General features: G+C 37.4%; 1 protein-coding gene across 5 annotated transcripts in view; it reads left to right on the top strand.

Annotated features, from left to right (window-relative positions):
- The window catches only part of adgrb3 (adhesion G protein-coupled receptor B3), a 224,991-nt gene that overhangs the window by 137,361 nt on the left and 63,683 nt on the right, over positions 1-23,947 (top strand). For all 5 annotated transcript variants that reach the window (XM_088351661.1, XM_088351660.1, XM_088351659.1 and 2 more), the window contains 6 exons: positions 1,069-1,137; positions 6,603-6,711; positions 10,956-11,102; positions 11,255-11,330; positions 16,141-16,243; positions 16,431-16,474. In XM_088351661.1, coding sequence (XP_088207787.1) covers positions 1,069-1,137; positions 6,603-6,711; positions 10,956-11,102; positions 11,255-11,330; positions 16,141-16,243; positions 16,431-16,474 — 548 coding nt within the window. The remainder of the gene's footprint in view (positions 1-1,068; positions 1,138-6,602; positions 6,712-10,955; positions 11,103-11,254; positions 11,331-16,140; positions 16,244-16,430; positions 16,475-23,947) is intronic.

Below are 23,947 nucleotides of genomic sequence, written 5' to 3'. Positions count from 1 at the left end.
TACAGACACAGGCACAGCCATGCACAAAACCTACTATACTCTCTCAAACATACTACTATACTCTCTCACACTTAACATTATACTCTCATACACACACTACTGCACTCTCTTACACATACTACTATACTCTAATGAACACACACTACTATGCGTTCACACACACACACACACACTCCTATATATCACACACACACTATAGACAATAGACTCTTACACACTCTGTTATACTCACACACACACACACTAGTAGAACAATATAATCATGTTAGAACTAAGAAATATACATTTACCAGATGTGATGTAATACCCTCAATTCACAGGGAACAAAATAAAATGTTTGTTATCAAATCTGAAAGTAAGGGGTGGAATAACAAAGACCCAAAGACCCACAACAAAAATCGAATAAATAAATATATATCTCATCTCATCAGCCGTACCGCTTATCCTCGTTAGGGTCGCGGGGGGGCTGGAGCCCATCCCAGCCATCTCCCGGCAGTGGGCAGGGGACACCCTGAGCTGGTTGCCAGCCAACCGCAGGGCACACAGGGACAGACAACTCATTCACACCTAAGGACAATTTGGACCGGCCAATGCACGTTTTTGGAACGTGGGAGGAAACCAGAGTGCCCGGAGGAAACCCACGCAAGCACGGGGAGAACATACAAACTCCGCACAGGAAGGCTGGAGCTGGATTTGAACCCACGACAGGTTCCCATGACATGAACTGTGCCGCACAAGCGCTAACCACTGCGCCGCCGTGCTGCCATAAATATATATATGTATAATATATATATGATATATATATAATGTATATATATATATAATATATATAATATATATAATATATATAATATATATAATATATATAATATATATAATATATATAATATATATATAATTAGATAGATAGATAGATAGATAGGAAGCCTTACAAGGTCACCAAGAGATGAGTAAAAAAAATGCATGTTGTATTATTGTTTTTAGGAGGGTAAAAAACAATAAGGGGGGGAGGGGGCGAGAGTGACGCATTTGCAGCGGCTTCTCATCTGTTTTGTTTTCTTTTCCCAGAATTTCTTTCAAATCATCAGCAATCTCTTGGAGGAGGAAAACAAGGAGAAATGGGAAGATGCGCAGAAGGTACGAGATTTAAGGCGGCGTGGGTGTGTTGTGTGCTTAAAGGGACAGTGTGGAGTGTTAAACATTTCAGATGTTGCTGTGTTGTGTTGTGCTACCGGAAACGAGTGGTAAAAAGCACAATAATTCATACAAACTTTGTGGTCTATGAGTGACCAAAACGTAACATTTTTATTCTTATTTTTGGTCCTGTCTTTTTCTTTTAAAAAGCAAGAAGTAAAAAAATTGAAATGAAAAAATAAAAATGACAATAAAAGAAGGGGGGAAATATCAAAAGGGGAAGGAAATAAAGGAATACAAGAAAAAAGACAAAAAACAAGAAAAAAGATATGGAAAAGTAAAGAAAGAAAGAATAAAAAAAGAAAATAAGATTATTAAACAGATCGAAATAGACAAAAGGGGTGAAAAAACAAAAATCGAGAAAAAATAAAAATAAAGTGATAAAGAAAAAAGGGGGAACAGAAAGAAAAGAACATAGAAAAAAAATAAAAATGAGAACTTTGAGAAAAGTAACAGAGGGGAAAAAGGACAAAAATAATTTTTAAAACAAGAGTTAAACAAAGTAAAATATAAAGGTCAACATGAAAAAAAGGAAAATAAAAATAAAAAAGCAAGAAAAAATGAACAAAAGAAAAGCATGCAGATATTTTAAGAAAGAAAACATAACACTAAGGAAAAAGTGAAGATTGAAAAAAAAAGAAAAAAGAAAAATGCAAGCCTATAAAAACAATGAGAAGGTTTTTGGTCTTTTGGGGTATCCATAGTAGCAAGATGGCCATTATGTCAGCCACTTTTTGGAGGTCCTCGTGTTATGTAAAATAAATACAAATTTCTCCACCTAAGAATACATTAAAAACGCAATTTTCAATCCCTACATTAATTCACCCTAGTGACCGCTAAATAATACACACTGTCCCCTGAGAAAGAAAGAAAAACCTCACGTAATGTTATGCCACGTCTGAGGTCCTCATATAAAAGAGCACTACCTTTTATAGCCACTTGGGGGCAGCAGCGGCGCCACTCAGACTCACTTGGCTATTAAAAAAAGGGGTAAAATAGCAGTGCAGGCTTCTTTTCTTCTTCACATTGTTCTCCAAATCACATCAATTAGTGTGATTAAACCATTACTTAAGTTAAATTTATAGCCCTCCATTTTTATATCATGGATTCTGGTGCAGAAAACTAGAAAAAAGACAGTCTTGGGGAATGAGGAGGTCGGGGAGGGGGTCCCATAATTTGACGTCTGCATTTTTGGACTCACATTTTGCATTATGAAAGTGTGCCAAAAACTATAAATAATACAAGCTGTGGCTCACGGGCAACATGCAGCCCGGCAGGCTTTTTAATCTGTATGGGTGGGTAAGTCGTTTGGATCCCTTAACCACTAGAAGGGCACCATTTTCTGTGGTGTGTCTTAGGCAAGTACACCCTGGTGGTGCCTATCCCTCCCCAGGCTGACATATGTTTCCACCTGGTCTAGCACCAAAGACCTTTCAAGTGCTATGAAAATGTGCTAACCAATGCACTACAAAGATGACAATATGTGTATTCCAGTTGTCTCTTTGTGTGTCTCCTACAAAAATACTACGAAACGACTGGAAAAAAACGAAGTATCAATTTAAGTGCCTAGTAAGAGGGACTCAATATATGTATTTACTTTTCTTCAAAATAGATTAAAAATGAACTACATGAATACTACAAAAATAATAAGAAAATACTACTGCAGAAATACTACACAAATATTACTACAGAAAGACTATTCAAATTTTACTACAGACATGCCAGAACAAATACTGCAATGGAATGATGCAAAAATTCTACAGGAATTACTACAAAAAGAATACAAAAGTACGACTACAACAATTTTCTATTATAGAAATACTACTACAGAAATACTAAAAATACTATTAAAAAAAGATAAGAATACTTTAACAGAAAGAATACAAAAATACTACCAAGCAATACTGCAAAAATACTATTCCAGAAATATAACCAAAAATGCTACAAAGAAATACTACTTAAATATTGCGATGAAAAGACTATGAAATGTTACAGAAATGCTACAAAATACTACTACAGTATTACTACAATAAAACAGACTACAGAGATACTAAAAAAGTACAGAAATACTTTGAAGCATCTCCCAAAGAAATACTACAAGAATACAACTACATAAATAAAACAAAATACTACAAAAATGCTACTAAAATACCACAGAAATACTTTAAAATACTATAAAAATACTACAAAATATTACTGCAGCAATACAATAACAAAAATACCAGAAAAACAATTACTTAGAAATAATTAAAAAATATATAATACAGAAATACTACAAAAATACTACTACAGAAATAATACAGAAAAACTACAAAATACAACAGAAACACTATAAAAAACACTACAGGAATACAAAAAATGCTTCTACAGCAATATCATAATACAGAGCTATTGTCACTGAATTCTTACTGCACAAATAGTTCAAAACTACCCAAGTAATACAAAAATACCACTAAAATATAAAAACAGTATTACTACAGCAATACTGTAAAACAAAATACTACAAAGATATTAGTAAGAAAAACTACAAAAAACTACAACAGACATACTACACAAATGCTAGAAAAATACTACAGACATACAACAAAAGCGCTACTACAGAAATACTTTAATACAGCAGTACTACTGCAGAAATCTTACCAAAATACTGCTACAGAAATACTACAATTGATAAACTACACACTAAACTACAGAATAGTACAAAAATACTAGTAAAAAGTATTACTACGGAAATACAACAAAAACACAACTACAGTAATACTACAAAACTGAATGCTTAAAGCAGGGAGCGAATATACTACCTTAATATAATATAAAATGTAATATAAAAATAAACTAAACTTGTATGTCTATTCATAAATAAGAAAAATTGGATCGATCTCCCTTGACCCAATTTTATAACCCAATCAGACCCGTGGCTCAAAAAGTCTGCCTACCCCTGCCCTAAATAGAACAGAATAAAAAAGCACCTCAGTGTCAGTTTTTGCTATACATCCCCTTCAACCCCCTAGTGTCTCTGTTACCATGGCAATGGAAGTAAGAGCTTTTGTCTAAAGATACTCCCCGCGCTGCTTTCACGTCTTTACAGTTGCCATGGCGACCGTCCCGATACGTACGCGTGTGCGTCAAAGATGCCGGAAGGGACGAGGCGACAATTTTCCTTTATTTTATTTGTATTTAATGTTTTCAACCACGCCCCAAGTCCCGCTACTTATTGGACTCATCTCGTGGACGACGGGGCGCTCTTGCCTCAGGTGCTCGCCCGATAGAAACTCCGAGTGAGGTGCTAATTGCTAAATGCCACTTAGAGGGTTTTTTTAATTGCTTGAGAGGCTCGTTTGTTTAAAGTTGACGCAGGAGGGGGGGGTGGTCGTCGAGTGGCGTTATGCATAATGGAACGTCACTCGAGGGGTGGGGAGTGTCAAAGACTCTTAGGTGTAGAGAGGGGGGGAGAAAAGGAGAGAGAGAGAAAGCAAGAGACGGAGACACGGAAAGAAAGAGAGAGTGGCAGAGAGAGGAATATGAGACAATGAGAGATTGAGACCCATAAGGAAAAGTGAAACGGAGAGTGGAAAAGAGCGACAAAGAAAGAAAGAACGAGATAGAGAGAGGGAGAGAAAGAAAGATAGGGAGAGAAAAAGAAAAGCAGAGAGAGAAAAAAAGAAAAGAAAGAAAGGGAGAGAGACAGGGAAATACAAAAGAGGGAATGAGAGAGAAAGACCAATGGAGAAAGAATAAGAAAGAAAGGCTAACAGAGAGAGAGTGCAAAAGAGATAAAAGAGCGAGAGAGAGAGAGAATGACAGGGAGAGAACAAGAGAGAAAGAGAGACAAAACGAGACAGGAAAAAAATGTAAAAGAGTAATAAAGAAAGTGATAGAGACCAGGGGAGAAAGATAGAAAGAGGGGCAAAGAGAGAGTGAAAGAAAAGAGAGAGAGAAAGTTAGTGACAGGGGGGTAAACAGAATGACATAAGATAGAAAAAGATATATGTGGAAAAAGTGAGTAACAGAAAGGGAAAAGGGAGAGATAGAGAGGGGGAGGGATACAGAAAGAGGGCAAAAGAGATGAGAGAGAGAGAGAGAGAGAGAGAGAGAGAGAGCGAGAGAGAGAGAGAGAGAGAGAGAGAGAGAGAGAGAGAGAGAGAGAGAGAGAGAGAGAGAGAGAGAGAGAGAGAGAGAGAGAGAGACGGGGTGAGAGAGAGAGCCAGAAAGACGGAGAGATGGAGAGGGGGGGGGGGAGACAGAGAGAGATGAATTGGTTAGCTACTTAACTACCTCACTTTATCTTACTGGCGTAAGAGACGGCAGCGTAATCACAAATGTACAGTTCAGTGACCAAACAAAAGCAGAGGACTTTATTCGTTAGTGTTCTTTGTGGTCAGCACCACGGACAGCGCCAGAAGGGTAGTAATTCCACGACTGGGTTGGTCAGTGAGTGGGTGGGTGGTCGCATGCTTGGATTGATAGATAGATAGATAGATAGATAGATAGATAGAGAGGTAGGTAGAGAGGTATGTAGAGAGGTAGAGAGCGAGATAGATAGCTAGATGGATAGATAGATAGATGGATGGATAGAGAGTGAGATAGAGAGAGCGAGATAGATGGATTGATAGAGAGAGCGAGATAGATAGATGGATGGATAGATAGATGGATAGAGAGAGCGAGATGGATGGATGGATAGATGGATGGATAGAGAGAGCGAGATAGATGGATGGATAGATAGATGGATAGATAGATAGATAGATAGATAGATAGAGAGAGTGAGATAGACAGATAGATAGATAGATAGATATATAGATAGATAGAGAGTGATATAGATAGAGAGTGAGATAAATAGATAGAGAGAGCAAGAGAGCGAGATAGATAGATAGAAAGATAGATAGATAAAAAGAGAGAGAGAGCGAGATGGATAGATAGATAGACGGATAGATAGAGAGAGCAAGATAGATAGATACAGAGAGAGAGAGCGAGATAGATAGATAGATGGATAGATGGATCTAGAGGGATGGAGAAAGAGACAGACAGACATATAGACATACACACAAAAGTAAATAGAACAAGAAACAGTCAGAGAAAGTTTGGAAGAAATTATAGCAAACTAGCTTTCTACATAGTCCAATAGCTTCTGAGATACAAACAGAAAGGTAGAAAAGAGAATTGCATGGGAATACTTTCCCTCCTCGAAATAAAAGGGAGAAAATAGGTATCCTGTGCATAGAATTAGGATGTCAAGCGGTGGCACTCCCACAACAGGACACCGTCATCCGCTCCAGTGCGCATTAACTGCAGAGTTATTTCAAATCCTTTATTTATTCCAATTTGTTTTGACTCCATTGTTTTCCCCACAGACTCAAAGCAGCCGAGTGGAAAACGAGCCGATTTATTTCATAATTTCTCGTCTCGTGCAGATCTATCCCGCAGCGGTGGAACTCATGCAGGTCATAGAGGAATTTATCCACATCGTCGGCTTGGGGATGAAAGATTTCCATAACGCTTATTTGATGACCGGCAACTTGGGTAAGAGTCCGCCTCCCCCGAGCTTTTTTAGTTCTACAACTATCATTAATTTAAGTGAAATGGTGCGTTAAGGCACAATGTGGGAGGGGAAAAAACCTGCTAGGGATCCATAACAATTGATCAAACAGAGGTGGGGCTCTAAGGGGTGGGCAAACTATGGCCCGCGGACTGCATACAGCCTACGAGCTTTTTTCATTCTACGACTATCATTAATTCAGGAGACATGGTGTAATTAAGCACTAAACTGCTAAGGATTGATAGTGTTGAAGAAAACAGAGATGGGGCTTTAATCGGGTTGAATTAAAGGTGAGCAAACTACGGCCTGTGTGCTGCATATGGTTTTCAAGCTTTGGTTCTACAACAATCATTAATATAGGGTAAATTATACACAGAAGCGCAAAGTTAAAGGGGAAAAAATTAAGGATTGGTGATATTTGATCAAACAGAGCTGGGTATCTAAATAGGTTTGATCAGGGGTAGGCAAACTACGGCCACATACAGCCTGCATGCCCACCCTTGATGCAACCCATTGGAAGGCTTTTTGATGGATTGATGGATGGATTACAAACTTGCTTGCTAGCTAACTAAAAAGTTTTATTGTTATCGCTAAAAACTAGCTAAATATCTACCTCACAAATTAGTGAATTCATTTTTCACCAACCAACATTTATTGCATTATTTTATCAAACTACAAGACATACTTTTAAACAGGATAAAATAAAGAAAGTCTAACATGGGTTAGCATGCTACCTGAAGCTACTAATATGCAAAAGCTGATGGAAAGTCATTAGTACAACAAATTTGCCCAACCGTTGGGTGGCTTTTTAATCCAACCCGCAAAACAAAAGACCTACTAGTAAAAGATCCAAAATTTCCCTACAGGAATATTCAGGCTTCAACTCATTCATTACCAATGACAATTACTGGTGTCAAAGTTGCATTTTGAATTGAGTGCCAATGACAGCTTTAGCCGTCAAACTGTCCATTTAGGTAGGCTTGGCGTGTATTACTATATGTACTACGTTTGAGGCGTGTCTGATGAACCGTTATTGAGCTAAAAGGCGTCAAATAATCCACTATACCTTTATGTGAATTTACAAGTCAATTATCGATGCTTTAACCAGCTCAAAAAGCGGATTTAACGCACCACCAGTTGTAGCGTCAATTAAACCTTGCCTTCTTTGAGATTTAAGTGTCTCCTGGAAAACTAATTTTCCCGGCAGTTTTTGTTCTTTGCTAGCATGGCGCTGCTTCTTGGATGATCTTTGGTCTCGCGGCATTTTTTTCTCAGCCAGCCCCCGACGTCGCCTCGCCGGGATAGAATAATAGAACTGCGTCCTTGATTTATTCATGCAAAGGAGCGTGAACGAGAACAGCTGGGCCGCTCGGCGTTTTCTCGGGAGGAGATCGCGTTCTCGCTCTGTTGTGTTCTTTGCGGTGGCCGGCATTTGACCCGATTGTTGGGAATATTCAGAGACACTTAAAGGAGCTCTTGCGAAAAACAAGACAATCCTAAACATGAGGGAAAATACGTTTTTTGGGTAATTATTATAAAAAAAGGAAAACATTCCCTCAGTATTACGCTTAATTCATTCCATGACCACCCGTATTAAGGGAATTTCTGCGAGGTAGCATCTATATTGTAAAAAGAAGAGATGGATGCTTTGGTAGCCATTTGGCTAGCCTGCTCGCAAGATTGATAGTTTGCAAAGGAGCTTGCCGAGTGGATTGATGAATGGCTGGCTAGAAAGAGAGGGTGAGGGAGAAAGAGAGAGACCAAGACAGACAGACAGACAGACAGTCTGAGATGGAGAGAGGGAGAAAGAGAGAGACACAGAAAGAGAGACAGCGACTGAGAGGGACACAGAAAGAGAGACAGAGACTGAGAGACAAACAGAAAGAGAGAGACACAGAAAGAGAGACAGAGACTGAGAGGGACACAGAAAGAAAGACAGAGACTGAGAGAAACACAGAATGAGGGACAGAGACTGAGAGAGACACAGAATGAGGGACAGAGACTGAGAGAGACACAGAAAGAAAGACAGAGACTGAGAGAAACACAGAATGAGGGACAGAGACTGAGAGACGGGTAAAATGTTTGTTTCCCTAATTTATTAGAGAAAAGTTAAAAAATACCATTTATCATTGCATGTTCTAACTTTCTTACTTTCCTAGAAAAAAAAGTACAAAAAATGCTCAAATAAGTGAAAAATTAAATAAATAATTGTGATTTGTACTTTTTGTTATTGTTTTTAAAATATTTCAATTACTAAATTCTATATCATCAGAAAAATAACTTTAAAATGCTGTAAAATTTAAAAAACATCCTCAAAATAGTAAAAAATACTATTTGTCTTTATTTTATTTGTATGATTATATTGACTGATTATTTTCTTTTAAAAGAATGTAAAGAATAAAATATAAAAACGTATATGTTAAAGATATTCAATCATTAAAAAAATAAGAATAAAAAGTAAAATAAAAAAATAACACGAATATCCATCCATGCACCGCTTATCCTCAGTAGGGTCGCGGGGGTGCTGGAGCCCATCCCAGTCAACTTCGGGCAGTTGGCAGGGGGCACCCTGACCGCAGGGCACACAGAGACATATAATCCATTCACACCAAGGGACAATTTAGACCAGCCAATGAAACTGACATGCAAGTTTTTGGAATGTGGGAGGAAACCAGGGTGCCCGGAGGAAAACCCACACAGGCACAGGGAGAACATGCAAACTCCACACTGGAAGGCTGGTAGCTGGATTTAAACCCATGACCTCAGAATTGTGCCACTGTGGAGTAGTTGCTGGGGGGAAAAAAAGTTGAAAACATTTAAAAAAAATGAGTTATAATGTATTCCAGGTTCAGATTATCACCAAAAAGCCAACGTTCCTTTTCACAAATCGAGTGCACCGTGGCAACCTAACAAGCAGTCCCCCGTGAAAACGAACCGAACGGCATCACAATCCTAAACGATTGCTCTACGCGTATTTCCCAGTCGAAAATCCCCATTTACACGCGGAATTAAACCGTCCTCGCCTCCTTTTCACTCAAAAAGACGCCCGTCCCGGAATTTGGCACGTCCTCACGCACCCGCCGCAAAATGTGATTTCACGAGCCTTCTCGGATCATCCCGAAAATACAGAAACGCCTTCTCCGTCACAGTCTCTGTCCCGCCAGGACCCGAACGGCATTGTTGCCGAACAAAGGGAGGGGATTTAGCCTACAATTCCCCTCTCGCAAACGGCACCTGACTGGCGAGGTGGAGAACGGGCCCCGATATATCCTTCGCTTGTAATGTTTGCTTGATCTGAAGAAAAACCCTTGTGGCGCCTTGAATAAGGAGATCACATGTGTGCTAGTTGTCGGGTGCCAGTTCGAGCTGGGATTATTTTTTTTTTTTATAGGGAGCACGTTTAAGCAACCGTAAGAAAATGCCTTTATGATGCTCCTTGGTGTCTTGTCTTACCGAATGAGAATAAAGAATGGGATCAGGGGGTCAGGGTAGGGTTATGTGTTAGGGTTAAGGACTAGGATTAGGGGATAGTGTTAGTGTCTAGAGTTTGAGTTATGAGGTTAGTGGGCTATGGGGTTAAGGGTTAAGGTAGGGGTAGATTTGGGTAAGAATGAAGGTGTTAGGGTAGGAAGTTAGGGTTATGGTTAAGGTTAAGGGTTTGAGTTAGAGGGTTAAGGTGATGAGGGGGATAGGGTATTAGGATTAGGGCATAGAGTTAGTGTAGAGTTAGGTTTAACGGTTAGGACTTGTATTGGGGTTATCAGTAAGGGTATGAAGTGATGGCGAGAGGTTATGGTTAGGATTATGATGAGGAGTAGAGCTAGGGTTAAGGGCTAGAGCTCGGAGGTTAGGGGATTTAGGGATTTTTAGAGGTTTGGGCTAGAGGGTTAGGGCTAGGACCTGAGTATAAGGTTAGGAGTTGGAGTTAGAAGGGAATAGGGGTTTAGGGTTAGGAGTTACGGTTGGGCTACGGTTAGTGTGTTAGGGTTAGGACTTGGGTTAAGGGTTAGGGATTAGCAATTAGGGTAACGGGTAAGATTTAGGGTTAGGATGAAGAATTTTGGACACACACATTCAAAATTACCAATAATTAATAATGATGTCCAATCACAACGATTCCAATTGAAGATAAGTGTGAATAATTTTAAGGCCGAGCATTAAAAAAATATGACTATATTTGATTATTACCCAATTCCCTAACATAAGCAACAAAATTTTATTTGCTCAGTGGCCAGCATCCAGAGACTTCCAGCCGTCTCGGTGATGACGGACATCAACTTCCCAATGAAAGGTCGTAAGGGAATGGTGGACTGGGCCAGGAACTCTGAAGATAAAGTGGTCATCCCTAAAGCTGTCTTCGTCTCACAAAGTTCAGGTCCATCTCTCGTTGAATCTCTCTTATCTGCCTGAAAATATTATTATTGCCTATTTTCTTAACCAATGTCGGCAATAAACTTCAGAAAAATGAATTAAAAAGTTCAACTAGTACTTGAACTTACTCTTTTGTTACTTTGTATTCCTCTCTAGACATCGAAGGATCCCCTGTCTTCATTTTGGGAACCGTTCTTTACAAGACACTTGGACTTATGCTACCTTCACCAAAGTAAGAGCATTTTGTTTCACTTGTATTCGTATTTATTTGTGCAAAACCTGATAACACGAAAATAATTGACCAACACATCTGAAAGTGTTCTAAAAAACATTTGCAGAAAAATAAAAGAAAAATCAATGACAAATGACCACTTCAGGGAAACAATATTCAAAGCCTGTTTGAGTTCACTAAGCAGTGCCCCAATTTTCTCATCATATTGAGAAATGTAGCAAAAATAGCAAAATAAGATGTATAGACTATGCCCGAGCCAACTCCACCATCTACAGCCGCCTGGGAACAATGGCGACCAACACAGCCTCGTCTCCCCAACAGGGAAACATGGCAAAACCATGCGATGGTTCTCCTTTTCCCTATCCCTCGGCTGAAGGATGCAATGAAAGGGATTAAGAAACTTGTCTGAGGAGGTTCATTTTCCGCTTTTTGAGGACTACCTGTTGGCCGAATTGGTAACCACAGAATTTGATTCTGAATTAAATAAATACAATACAAAGCAATTACTATACAAAGATAAAACACCAAACACTATCCTGTTGGTTACTCATTTGAGTATTTTTCTCTTTTTGTAATGTCGTTGTTTTTCTCATTTTTCTAACTTTTTAAAAAAAAGTATTTTTCTAATTGTACTCCATATTTAGATTGATATTCCATAGAAATTGTAAGTATTATTTTTTCTTGTTCGATCATATTAGAACCTATGCTTCTAATTAGAGAAAATGTTTCTTATTTTACTTAATATTCTTTTATTTAAACTATTTCATATTGTACACTAAAATAGATATGTATCAATTATTTTAAAATAATATAGTAGAAGTATTGTGAAATGCATTTTAAGATAATACTTAAAATACTTTTCAGGTATTATTTTTTTTACAGTGCCTTAAATGTATATATTCAGTAAAATAAGCAAAATTGTTTTAAGCAAGAAAAAAGTGCAAAATACATTGATTTATTTGAGAAAACATGGTGGTAAAATAGGAAAAATAATGCTATCGACTTTCAAAGTATCACCCAGTTGTGAAATGGTTGACATTAATGAAATATGGTTCATACAACAGTAGGGTATCAGAATCTTCTGCCAAATAGTCTATTATTTTTTTCCTTAATTGTTTTCCCAAATTTGACCAGCTTTTACAGGTTCTAAAGTCTACTTTCTACTACCTGACTTTCAAACAGTACACACTCAAATAAAAAAATAAATGTTGGGGTGTTGAAATAGAGCGTTTATTATGAGTTAATTATTAATACCCGGAGGATTTTACAAAAACAACGGTAATCAAGTTGACCAGAAGGAGAAGCTCAACAGAGACGGCAAACTTATAAAGGTTTTAACACGTATGTCATCGATAAACAATGCAAGAGACTAGAATGAAAAACGCGTGTGGCGCATTTGTAATAAATTTGAAACATGAGAATTGCACATGAATAAAATATATACGTGCAGGTGTAAATTCATCTGTACATGAATAAATAACTATTCATGTGTGCAAATAGCGAGTTGGCGTGTTATACATACTATAGTGGATGTTGTTGTTATGTTCATAGGTTGGCCGGAGGTCACAAACAACCACTTGTTTTTACGAACATGTTAGCATTAAGAAAAATGACAATAATGGAGAAAAAAAATCATATCTTTTGACTTTCCACACAGTAATAAATATGATTATTAAATTATTATATCAGTCATGTGTGATGCCTTCCTTTGTATGGACAAAAATAATTGATTTATTGTCTTAAAACAAAGGAAAACAACACAAATATAAATATAGTATTAAGTAGTATTTCAATAGTTTGCTTTGTTTTCCATACACCGTATTTTCCGCACTATAGGGCGCACCGGGTTATAGGGCGCACCCCCAAAAAATAGTTTTTGGTCCTATATTTCCATAGATAAGGCACACCGGATTATAAGGCGCTACAATGGGAACGTGGACAAAACAGTCAGATAGTTCAGTCAAACTGATTACCCCCTTAACATTCCCAGTCTCAGACATATACGGAAACAGTGTCTGTACGATGTCACTGATATGCATCGTTCCAAATATCATTCGGAAGGTTAAAGTCATGTGATTCAAGAAATGCCAACCATTCCTTAGTTTCTATTTTCTTATTCGCTCGCAACTTTTCCGTGCATATGACAATAAACACTTGGAATTGAGTTTAATTTAAAAAAAGACCCATCACAGAAACATCGATATCACTCTGAAACAAGATACTGGGAAAATATATAGCCGGAGTAGCTCACCGAAGTCGTTGCGTTCAATAATAATGTGCAACCATGGTCCTCTTATATCCGTGAGTGTAGTAAATCCAGGAGAGTAAAATATTTACAAATACAGAACTCTACCTGGCAGAGTAAAAGCCCACATTAAACCACACACCCCACATTGCATATTACCAAATTTTATTGCAATATGTATTCTGTGTAGCACTATTTAGATATTCTATATGACACGCTACAGTGGGCATTTGCACGTCACACTGGGTATTTGTAGATTGTATTCATTTTGCTTTATTATTGTATTGTTCTCAGCTCAGGGATGCTGCTGGAAATGTGAATTTCCCTTCGGGGATGAATAAAGTATCTATCTATCTATCTATCTAAAACATGTTTTATCTATGCCGTAGACAACCAAACTTGCTATTCACATTCATCTTTTTCGGCCAATTGCAGGGTTTGTTTCGCCCCTTTAGCCTATGCGAGCCTGTAAATGATAAAAAGGATCCGCCTCCTTTACCTCCGAATAACTTTAGCCAATAGTGATCGATTCAAATGATGATTGACACATTGGCTGGGAAATGAAACGCCGGCATATGTATCCCAGCATACACCGCGGACGACTTCGCCTTCGGGGTAAAATCTAGTCGGCGGCTGCTTGCCTTAGTTGCAAGACTTTGCGACTTAATATTGATCCATATATAAGGCGCACTGTATTATAAGGCGCATGGTCAGTTTTTGAAAAAAAAAATGAAGGCTTTTAGGTGCGCCTTATAGTGCGGAAAATACGGTAGTTAATTTTGTATTTTTTCATGTGTAAATATTTTGTCATTTTATGATATTTTTCTATAATGTATTCTATGGATAATAGATATAAATAGATAAATAGAATAAAAAATAGTTAGTATTTTTGGTTATTTGTATCCTTATGAATCAGTATTTTAATACTAAGAATTAATTCCATCACCCTAGTATACATTTAATATTTTTACACTTGATATATTTTGTTTCAGTTTTTCAGACTATTTTTTTCCCAGATCATAGGAAAAAGTCACTGAAGACCTCCCAAAGCGCTTTACAATGTCCTTTACGCCTACCCATTCACACACACACACACACACACTCACACGAACATATGTAACCATTTTAGCTCTTAGCATGACCCGTTAGCATTTACATGTTAGCGTGACTCAAAAGCATCTACTCGTGGGCATCTAGCAGTTAGCATGACTCGTTGGCATGTTGCCATCAGCATGACTCGTTAGCATTTAGCTGTTAAAATGTAGTGGTTATCGTGACTTATAAGAATCTACCTGTTAGCATATAGCCATTAGCCATTGTTAATATGTAACAGTTGGCATGATTCATTAGCATCTCCTGGTCAGCATGTAGCGGTTAGCATAAGTTGTTAGCATTTAAACGTTAAATGTAGCGGTTAGCGCGACTCAACAGCATCTACTCATTGGGAAGTAGTGGTTAGCATGAATCGTTGGCATGTAGCTATCAGCATGACTCATTAACACACACTGGTTACCATGTAACTTTTAGCATGACTTGTTACCATAGAATGTAGCGGTTATCGTAATTCATAAGTATCTACCCGTAGCAGTTAGCATGACTTATTAGCATCTACTGGTCGGTATGTAGCGGTTTGCAGGACTCATAAGCATCTACTTGTTAGTATATATCAGTTAGCTTGACTTGTTGGTACGTATCCAATAGCTTGACTCATTAGCATCTACTGGTTAACATATAGATGCTATCATGACTCGTTCCCATTTAGCCGTTAGAGTGTAACGGTTAACGTGACTCTTAAGCATCTACTTGTTAGCATATAGTAGTTAACATGGCTCAGTTAGCACGACCCGTAGGCATGTAGCCATTGGCGTGACTCATTAGCCTGACTCGTTAGCATGTAGTCATTGACATGACTCATTAGCATATAGCCATTAGCCATTGTTAACATATGACAGTTAGCATTACTTATTGGCATCTAATGGTTTTGTGAAGGACAAAGTATAGTAGTTACTTTCTTTATAATATTCTTTCACTTTGAATTTATATTCCGGTATATGTTTGTTTTTTTAATATAATTTTGTACAAGATATATTCTATATTTTAACATTTCTTGTAACGTTTATTGTATTGTTTACAATTGGGTATTTTAACCGTAAAGATGACGCCTGGTGGACATTTATTTTAAATTAAAATTCATAACTATTTTCAGCAATAATATGTATCTCGTAACTTTAATATTTGTCTTACTTATCCCAAGGCATTATTATCATATAAATTTTTTAAATGAGTTAGTTTAATCATATTTATACATCAATCTGTTCTGTGATTTAATCCCACAAAAAAGTATTTTATTTTTTTGTTAATATTCTATATAAATGTATACCTTATCCTTTAAAAGCCATTATTTTCTTTTCTTTTTGTACCAAACTAGTATTAAACTTCTCAGGTTTAACGTGTCCATTTACCGTTCAAGGTCACAACGTGATCGAAAGTCTTATAAAGTTTTATAAAGTGTTATAATTTAAACCCTGACGTTTATTCCTTTTGTCATTTATTTTTTCTCTTTAGGAACCACACGGTGGTGAACTCCAAGGTCATAGCTGTCACTGTCAGGCCTGAGCCCAAGGTCACACAGTCACAATTGGAGATTGAACTCGCTCACCTGGCCAATGTAAGAACAGACGTTTACCATTTTTTTTAATATTGATTATATTTCATATTGTTACATGATTATTACAACATTTCCGGGAAAGGAAATTAAATTGTGTGATAGAATAATCACAATTCTGATAGTGCTTGTTTTTGCTGGATTCCATTTTTTGTTTAGGACATATTTTTCCCATATCTTTGTCTTACAGGGAACACTCAACCCACACTGTGCACTTTGGGACAACAACGTCATGTGAGTAAAGCCTTTATTTGGAAGAAATATCAATGTATAATGAAGGGTTAATAGACTTAATTAGGATTGGAGCAAATTTATAATTAAAACTACCAGTACCTTTGGGGGTTATTCATATCCGGCAGGATTCTGAATTGTGTTTCTGAGACTGCATGATATTTAAAAAAGTTATGTGAGTGGTAAAACAAGAAAAAAAAGCACACTTAATCAAATTATTCATCCCATTCTGGTTATTTTTCCTCTCGCTCTTTTTCTTTTTAATCTTCTTTTTCTACTTGTTTTTCTCATTTTTTGTTGCTTCTCTCTTTTACTTGTCTCTACTCTTCTTGTTCTTTTTTTTGTTTTTCTTGTTTTTTTATTTTTGTTCTTTTTGCTTGCGTTGTTCTTGTGCTTTTTCTTTGTGTTCTTGTTTATGTTTTGCTCGGCTTCTTGTTTTTTTAGGGTTGGTTTTTCTTTTTCTTCTTGTTCATTCTCTTACATTGCCTTCATCTTCATATTCTATTTATTCTAGCTCGTGCCCTTTTTTTCTGGATTTTGATTTTTTCTTGTTGTTCATGTTATTCATATGCCTGTCCTTCTTGCTCTTCTTTATGTTTCTTGTTCTTATTTTTCTTCTTGTTCTTATTTACTTTGTTCTTCTTGCTCTTGTTATTCTTCTACTTTTGTCGATTTGTTTTTATTTTTTTTCTTATTTTTGTTCTTCCTTTTGGTACTTCGTCTTATTTTTGTTCTGTTGTAAATTACGTTTTTCTTCTTGTTCTTCTTGCCTTTGTTTTTTTTTTGTTATTAGTTCTTCATTTTCCAGTTCTTCTTGCTTTTGGTCATCTTCATTTTGTTCTCATTATATTTGTTCTTCAAGTAAATCTTAATTTTCTTCTTGCTTTTGTGCTTGTTATTCAGTTTTTTTTTCTGAATCTTCTTTTTCTTTTGCTTTTGTTCTTTTTCTTCTTATTTTTGTTCCTGGTAATCTTGTTCCACACATTGTTGTTCTTGTTGTTGTTGTTGTTCTTCTTCTTCTTCTGCATATTATTATGATTATCATTTAAAAAAGGTATTATTATTATCATTATAACTGTTATTATAACTGTCATTGTTGTCGTTGTTGTTGTTATTATTATTATTATTATTATTATTGTAGATCTTCTTACTTTTCATCTGGTTGCTTGTTCTTCTTTTCCTCAGTAGTTCTCGTAGTACATTTAATCATGTATTATGAGTTGTAGTACTATAAAAAGTCAAATTAATAATTATTCATCTCAATTATTATTAGATGTATTGTTTCTATTCCAAGCAAAAATGCTTTGCTGTACGTGTATTTGGATAGGAAATCATTCAATATTTTTTGGGGAAAAAAAACATATGTATATTTCCCTGGGGTTAAATCACCAAAACTTTAGATCATCTTGTAGGCAACAATATCGATTGAACATGATTACTATGTTTGCTGCCGGATACCAGAAATCCCTTGGGGTAAACTCCTCTAGTTTGAAAAAAAAACTTTGAATACTGTCTTTGGATGTTTGTTATTATTTTTTGCGGAAACAAGAATATCCAAATGTGTTTGGATGTTTCGTGTTTGTGTTGAGGACATGCTGCCACGATGACATCAAAACAAACATGAATCAGCCATGAATCACTGCGCTCGGCCCTGCGAACCGCAGTAAGAGTATAGAAGTGGTTACGCAACCTTAGCTTTGAATTCCACAAGCTTGGATCGATATCCAATTAGCCAGAGAATGTAAATAAGGACACACCAGACTGAAATGTAGCCATTTACCTTCCCTTCCGTGATGTTTGTTGGCGTCACGTTTGCTGCGCTGTGCGGCTAAGTTCGCTTTCTGGCCGACGTTGCTTTTGCTGAGTGTTTTCGGTCGGCTCTAATGGATAACCGTCAAATGGTGCTTGTAGCCATTACACAAAGGAATCCTATGACTCATTGTGATGCCCTCTTTTTACATAATACAGGTTTGCTGGATAACAGTGACTATGTACTCATGCAGGGAATAATCCCATTTGAAAAGGACTATTACCAGTATTTCTATTCTCTAATGTCATGCAAATAATTCAAATTAAGGTGTTAATTTGTCTGAGAGTATTCCAATTGCAATGGTTGGGTTAGTACTTTTATTTTCCAAATACTCGTGCATGTACGCGCCTTTGAATAATCTGATTCATTGTTTGCATACCCAATTTCCCCTCGGTCTGGGATAGTGTATGCTGCAAAGCACTATGGGGTTTGTAGTTCAGTAAACCCTCATTCATCGCTGGTGTCACGCTTAAAAAAAACCTGAGGTTAAGATTCGCGGTGTGGATGAACCCATGTGGGGGAGGCAGGATGTGCAGGCAGAAGTTTTCAAAAAAGAATTCAATATTTATGAACTAAAATCAAGACCAACGTACCAAACAAACAAGTGGGTACTAAATGACTAAAAAATTGTCCAAAGAAGAAACTAGAAACAAAAACCAAACTTGACAAAGTCCAAACTAGAAAAACGATTACAACTTGAAATGAAAACTGTGAGGAATAAAGTAACAAACAAACCTGGCGTGTAAGTAAGAATGAGACGGAGGAGGACAGAAAAACTCCAAATGACCCGACATGGTTTGTTGAACAAAAATGACCTTTTAAAGTGTTCAGGATGATTGGGCTCAAGTGTGTGATAACGGGACAGCCCAGTTGAAAACGCCAGTTGTGGCCCGCTGGTGGTGGGAGATATGTCTAACCCTAACACGCGGGATGGAAGAAATCCGTCAAGATAAACCTTATTTCCTTCTATTTTTTTTTACAATTATTATTTAATTCAATACTCTATTACACAGACCCAAGTGCAGACACTACAGTAGCGTGGGGGAAGGTAAAATACAAATGATAAACACATAACAAAATCTGGAAAAATCACATCTAGCATAGTTTATGAAATACGGGATAAATCAAAGGCAGGTATCAAGTAAGGTACAAAAGCAGGGACATAAAAACAGTAAGCAACGATCTGACAGCTTTTGCCGTCGTCACAGTCCTTAAACAACCGTTACCTGTTTTAAGTCAACAGATGTGAGGTCCTACAGGAATAAACCCTTTTTAACCAGTTAAAGCATCTTATTAACACATATATGTACTGTATAAACATTTCCTTTTACAACTAATGACTGTACTGTAAAATAATAATAGTAATCCATCCATTCACTTTCTGCACCGCGGGGGTGCTGGAGCCTATACTGGCCATTTTAGGGCAGTGGGCAGGGGACACCATGAATTGGATGAATAATAGTATTCATCAGGTGGAAAAGAAGCAGGGGACTCTTTAGCCAATCAGGATGCAGAACACAATGCGTAATGCAAATCAGTGAAGAAGCAAGACCGTGAAAAGTGAACTACATTATAGCGAGGATCCACTGTACTTTCTGCAAAAAGGCCTCATGTGTAATGATTAATCTCTCTAGCACCTTTCTTTTTTCTTTCCCCCAAAATGGCCAAACTTGTTTCCATCCATATTTAGGGGATGCCACAGTTGTATCTATCCATAAATAGTGTAAGTCAGGGGTCCCCTGCCTTTATAAGGATGAGTTTTTTTTTTAACCGATTAGTGTGAAGGCTATTAGTTTAATATGCATTCGTAGAATAACTTATCATGTTATTAGTATGTTGTTACTATGTTATTACCAGTGTGTAATTGTTAGAAGTAGGGTTAAAATAGGCTCAGTTAACCACTAAAACAGCTGTCTTCCATAAGGGCACTGAGGATTTACATTTTTCGGATCATAGGGTAATTATAAAAATAATTTTGGAAGAGTCGATCAGGTATTTAAAGACATTGATCTCGTCAATGATTTTTTTCCTCTAGTTATATTAATTTCCCAGAAAGTCACAATCCAACAGGATGCTATTTTGAAGGCAAAATCTAATCGATCTAATGTGTTTTCAATGTTTGAGGGCAGCTGGTCTATTTCAGGACCGGAAAGACACAACTGGGGCGAGACTCGAAGTGTTTGTATGACTTTGAACGAAACCGGTGTTTATCACCGCCATTATTTCGTCATCCACGCTCGCTCGTTTTAACGGCAAACGACTCCGCGGGGTGATTATGGCCGAGCGTGGTCGGCTGTTCCGATTAAAATAGGAGATATTAAGGCAGGGAGAGAATACGTGCCATCTGTCGGACATGTTTCGAACCATACAAGAGTGTCAGGACACAAATTCCGTTTATGTGATGCTAACGAATAATATGCGTAGTATCATAATACCAAATACAGGTACAATTTCAATTCAATACAATTTTGAAAAATTAAAATAATGATTTCTCGTATCGGGATCTATTTGAAAATATTTTAGAGACATTTTTGCACATTTCTAAACATTTTCCTCGTATGTTTTACTAAAATACGAAAATCTGACATTTTGGGCAACGCATTAAACATTAGGGCATTAACACAAAGGTATTAGCATTAGCGACTAGCACTTGTGTCCACAAGTTAAGGTCCATAAAACTGGCAGTAGCTGTTAAATTATTTAGCGTTCCCTGCTATGGTGATGCTAGCGGTTAAAGCGAAGCTGACCACAAAAGCGACACTCTTCGCCAAGCTGTGTTGGAGAAAATATGCGCTAAATTCAGGCCGTGGGCTGCCAAAACATAAAGAATAGGCTCTAGCTATGATAATTTTTCTATTTTTAAGATCACAATGATCAGTAATAATTTTTAATATAATTTGAATTGCAAACTCAGGCAGCACGGCGGGGCAGTGGTTAGCGCAGGTGCGGTACAGTTCTGAGGTCTTGAGATCGAACCTTCCTGTGTGGAGTTTGCATGTTCTCCCCGTGCTTGCGTGGGTTTACTCCAGGCACTCCTGTTTCTCCCACATTTTCCGAAAACATGCATGTCAGGTTAATTGGCCGATCCTAATTGTCCATAGGTGTAAATGGATTGTATGTCTCTGTTTGCCCTGAGACTGGCTGGTAGCCAGTTCAGGGTGTCCCCTGCCCATTGCCCGAAGACAGCTGGAATGGGCTCCAGCACCCCCGCAACCCTACTGAGGATAAGCGGTGCAGATGATAGATCAATGGAATTGCAAACTCTCAAAATCCTCAAAATTGAAGCATTTAAAAGGAAATAAATACATATCTCTCCTGTTCTCCTTGGTAGTCTCGAATCCAAATGGCAGCAGTTGGAACAGGATAACATTGGTTACAATTTGGTAAATTCAATGTTTTAGTTCGTCTATTATTTTGGTGGACTCCCGTGAACGATATTAGATTGTAAAGGACCTAGAGAGATCAATTATGAATTTTGCCACGTTTAAATTTAGAAACAAAACTATTTAGGACAAAAAGAAGCCTTTTATCGTGGGGCAATACCACGCTGAATTTTTTTCTCTGGTAAAAGCGATTTCAAGACCAGATTCAATAAACATCACAAATGTTTCATATTTTGGTCTCGTTTCAAAACAAGAGAAAATTGGGAAGTCAATAAGTAGCCAAATGTTACGATTTATTCTAGTTGCTAAACAAATGAAAATACTCAATGAAAAAAACAGTATCTTAAGGTCGCTAAACTTTTTGAAAATTAGTGTTTTTTTTTGATGGTAGAACTACTAATTCATTCCATTTTGATTGATCGGAAACGATGAACCCTGTTCATTCACTTTAAATGGTACTTCCAGGCAAATTCTAAGGCTTAAGAAAAATGGTAGAAGGGGATTAAGCAGAGAAAAATTGGATGTATAGGAACTGGTAGGCGCGACTAATGGATTTTGATCCCGAAATGACGCTGACCGTAGTTTGTGTTTTGCAAAAAAGGATTTATGAAAAGTGAAACTCCGTAAAGAGCAGGGTTCGGTAGGGTTACTTTAACTGGATTACTTTCAACTACTTTTGGATTACTCCAATACCAAATATGCCAATAAAAGACAAAAGAAACTAAATATGAATACAATTACTAAATTTTGTGCAGGCTTGGGAAGTAACGGAATACACGGAACGGCAAAAATGATGTGGCAAGCTGTTTGGATTTATTTTCATTTTGTTTCTGTCGCATTTTATGTTAGTTTAGCCGGAGATCAAAGAGATCAAAGCCAGGAGAGAAAGCTTACCACGTGTTGTGAGTCATCATTTTATTCACATTTAGTTTCTTTTGTCTTTTATTAGTATATTTGGTATTGGAGTAATCCAAAAGTAATCAAAAGTAATCCAGTTAAAGTAACCCTACCCAACTCTGGAAGAGCCGTGATCCTGTACACTACAGTTAGCTATTTAGTGGACTCCAATCGAACAGATCTGGAGCTCGGCCCAGGTGACAAAAAAACTCCTGATTTAATTCCATACTACAAAGGGTCCATTCCCCCTCTAATCTAGGTCCAAAACTGTAAAATCCAGAAATCTATTCCAATCCAGTTTACCTAAAAGCTTCTTATCAACTAAATCCCTGTTAACCACATTGCGGCGTGGAACTACCACGATGGTGTTGATTTTTTTTGTTTTAAATTATGTTCCTTGCCAGATTACCCATCGAGTGTCGGAAGGGTTTTCATTTAATCTGGAATTCGCCACGTCGAGATTAATCGCATCTCACCGCCTTTTTGGAAATTCCCCGTGCGCTGAATAACCACCCTGTCTAGCTTTTTCTTGTTTATGTTAATACGTTATGATACGAAACAAAATGAGCTTTGCAGCGTTTGTTTTTCATGTTAGCCGCATTGCCGTGATTTATGCCGTTTCAACGAGGATTTTTTTTCTCCCAGCTACTCAGAAACGAGCGTAAAGAGTTTGGTGAACAACAGATTTAACGTTTTGCCGCGGAATAAGAAACAGCACTCTCGTTTTTATGGTGGGATAATAAAAGACTTGAAAGGATCCATCAAAAGTCTTTCCAATTCCCGCTTTTGTCCTGCAACATTCATGTCAGTGAAATTTTGCCGGAGCGGTCCTACAAGATGTACTCTCGGAATATCATACAGGATCCAGGCTAATCAATAATTCACATTTGGAGTGGTGATAGCATCTGCTGCAGCTTCATCTTGGCTTCCAGCCAAACGGGACACACGTAAACACCGTGAGAGGCGACTAAAATTAGACTAAGGATGCAAGATGAGCTCTATCTTAAAACTCTTCTTATAAACTCTCTGTTGATGGGAAATTATAAACTCTCTGTTGATGGGAAATTAATCCGTACATTGTATTTAATGTAAACATAAAACAAAGGAAGACCCCACATTTAAAAGAACCATTGTCCTTGCTGCACATAGCCCTTATCACCCTTATGATATTTGACTGACTAAGGACGGAAAACTCTTACGATAGGGTCACCAATGTGGTGCTCGCGGGCAACGAGTAGCCCCAAAATAGCCCGCGGACCGTTCTGAAAACAGCTCACCAGTGATGGGTCTTTTTTCGATGAAATTTGATTTCTAACTAAAATGACCAATCGTTGACACTTTTACTATGATGTGTAATCATTACAACCTGGTAATAACATAAAACTG

Source organism: Urocampus carinirostris, chromosome 13 (assembly GCF_059441175.1).
Source record: "Urocampus carinirostris isolate Australia breed hairy pipefish chromosome 13, RoL_Ucar_1.0, whole genome shotgun sequence".
Taxonomy (NCBI): Eukaryota; Metazoa; Chordata; class Actinopteri; order Syngnathiformes; family Syngnathidae; genus Urocampus; species Urocampus carinirostris.
Note: the sequence above shows the minus strand (reverse complement) of the source record. Positions and strands in the feature narration are given on the sequence as shown.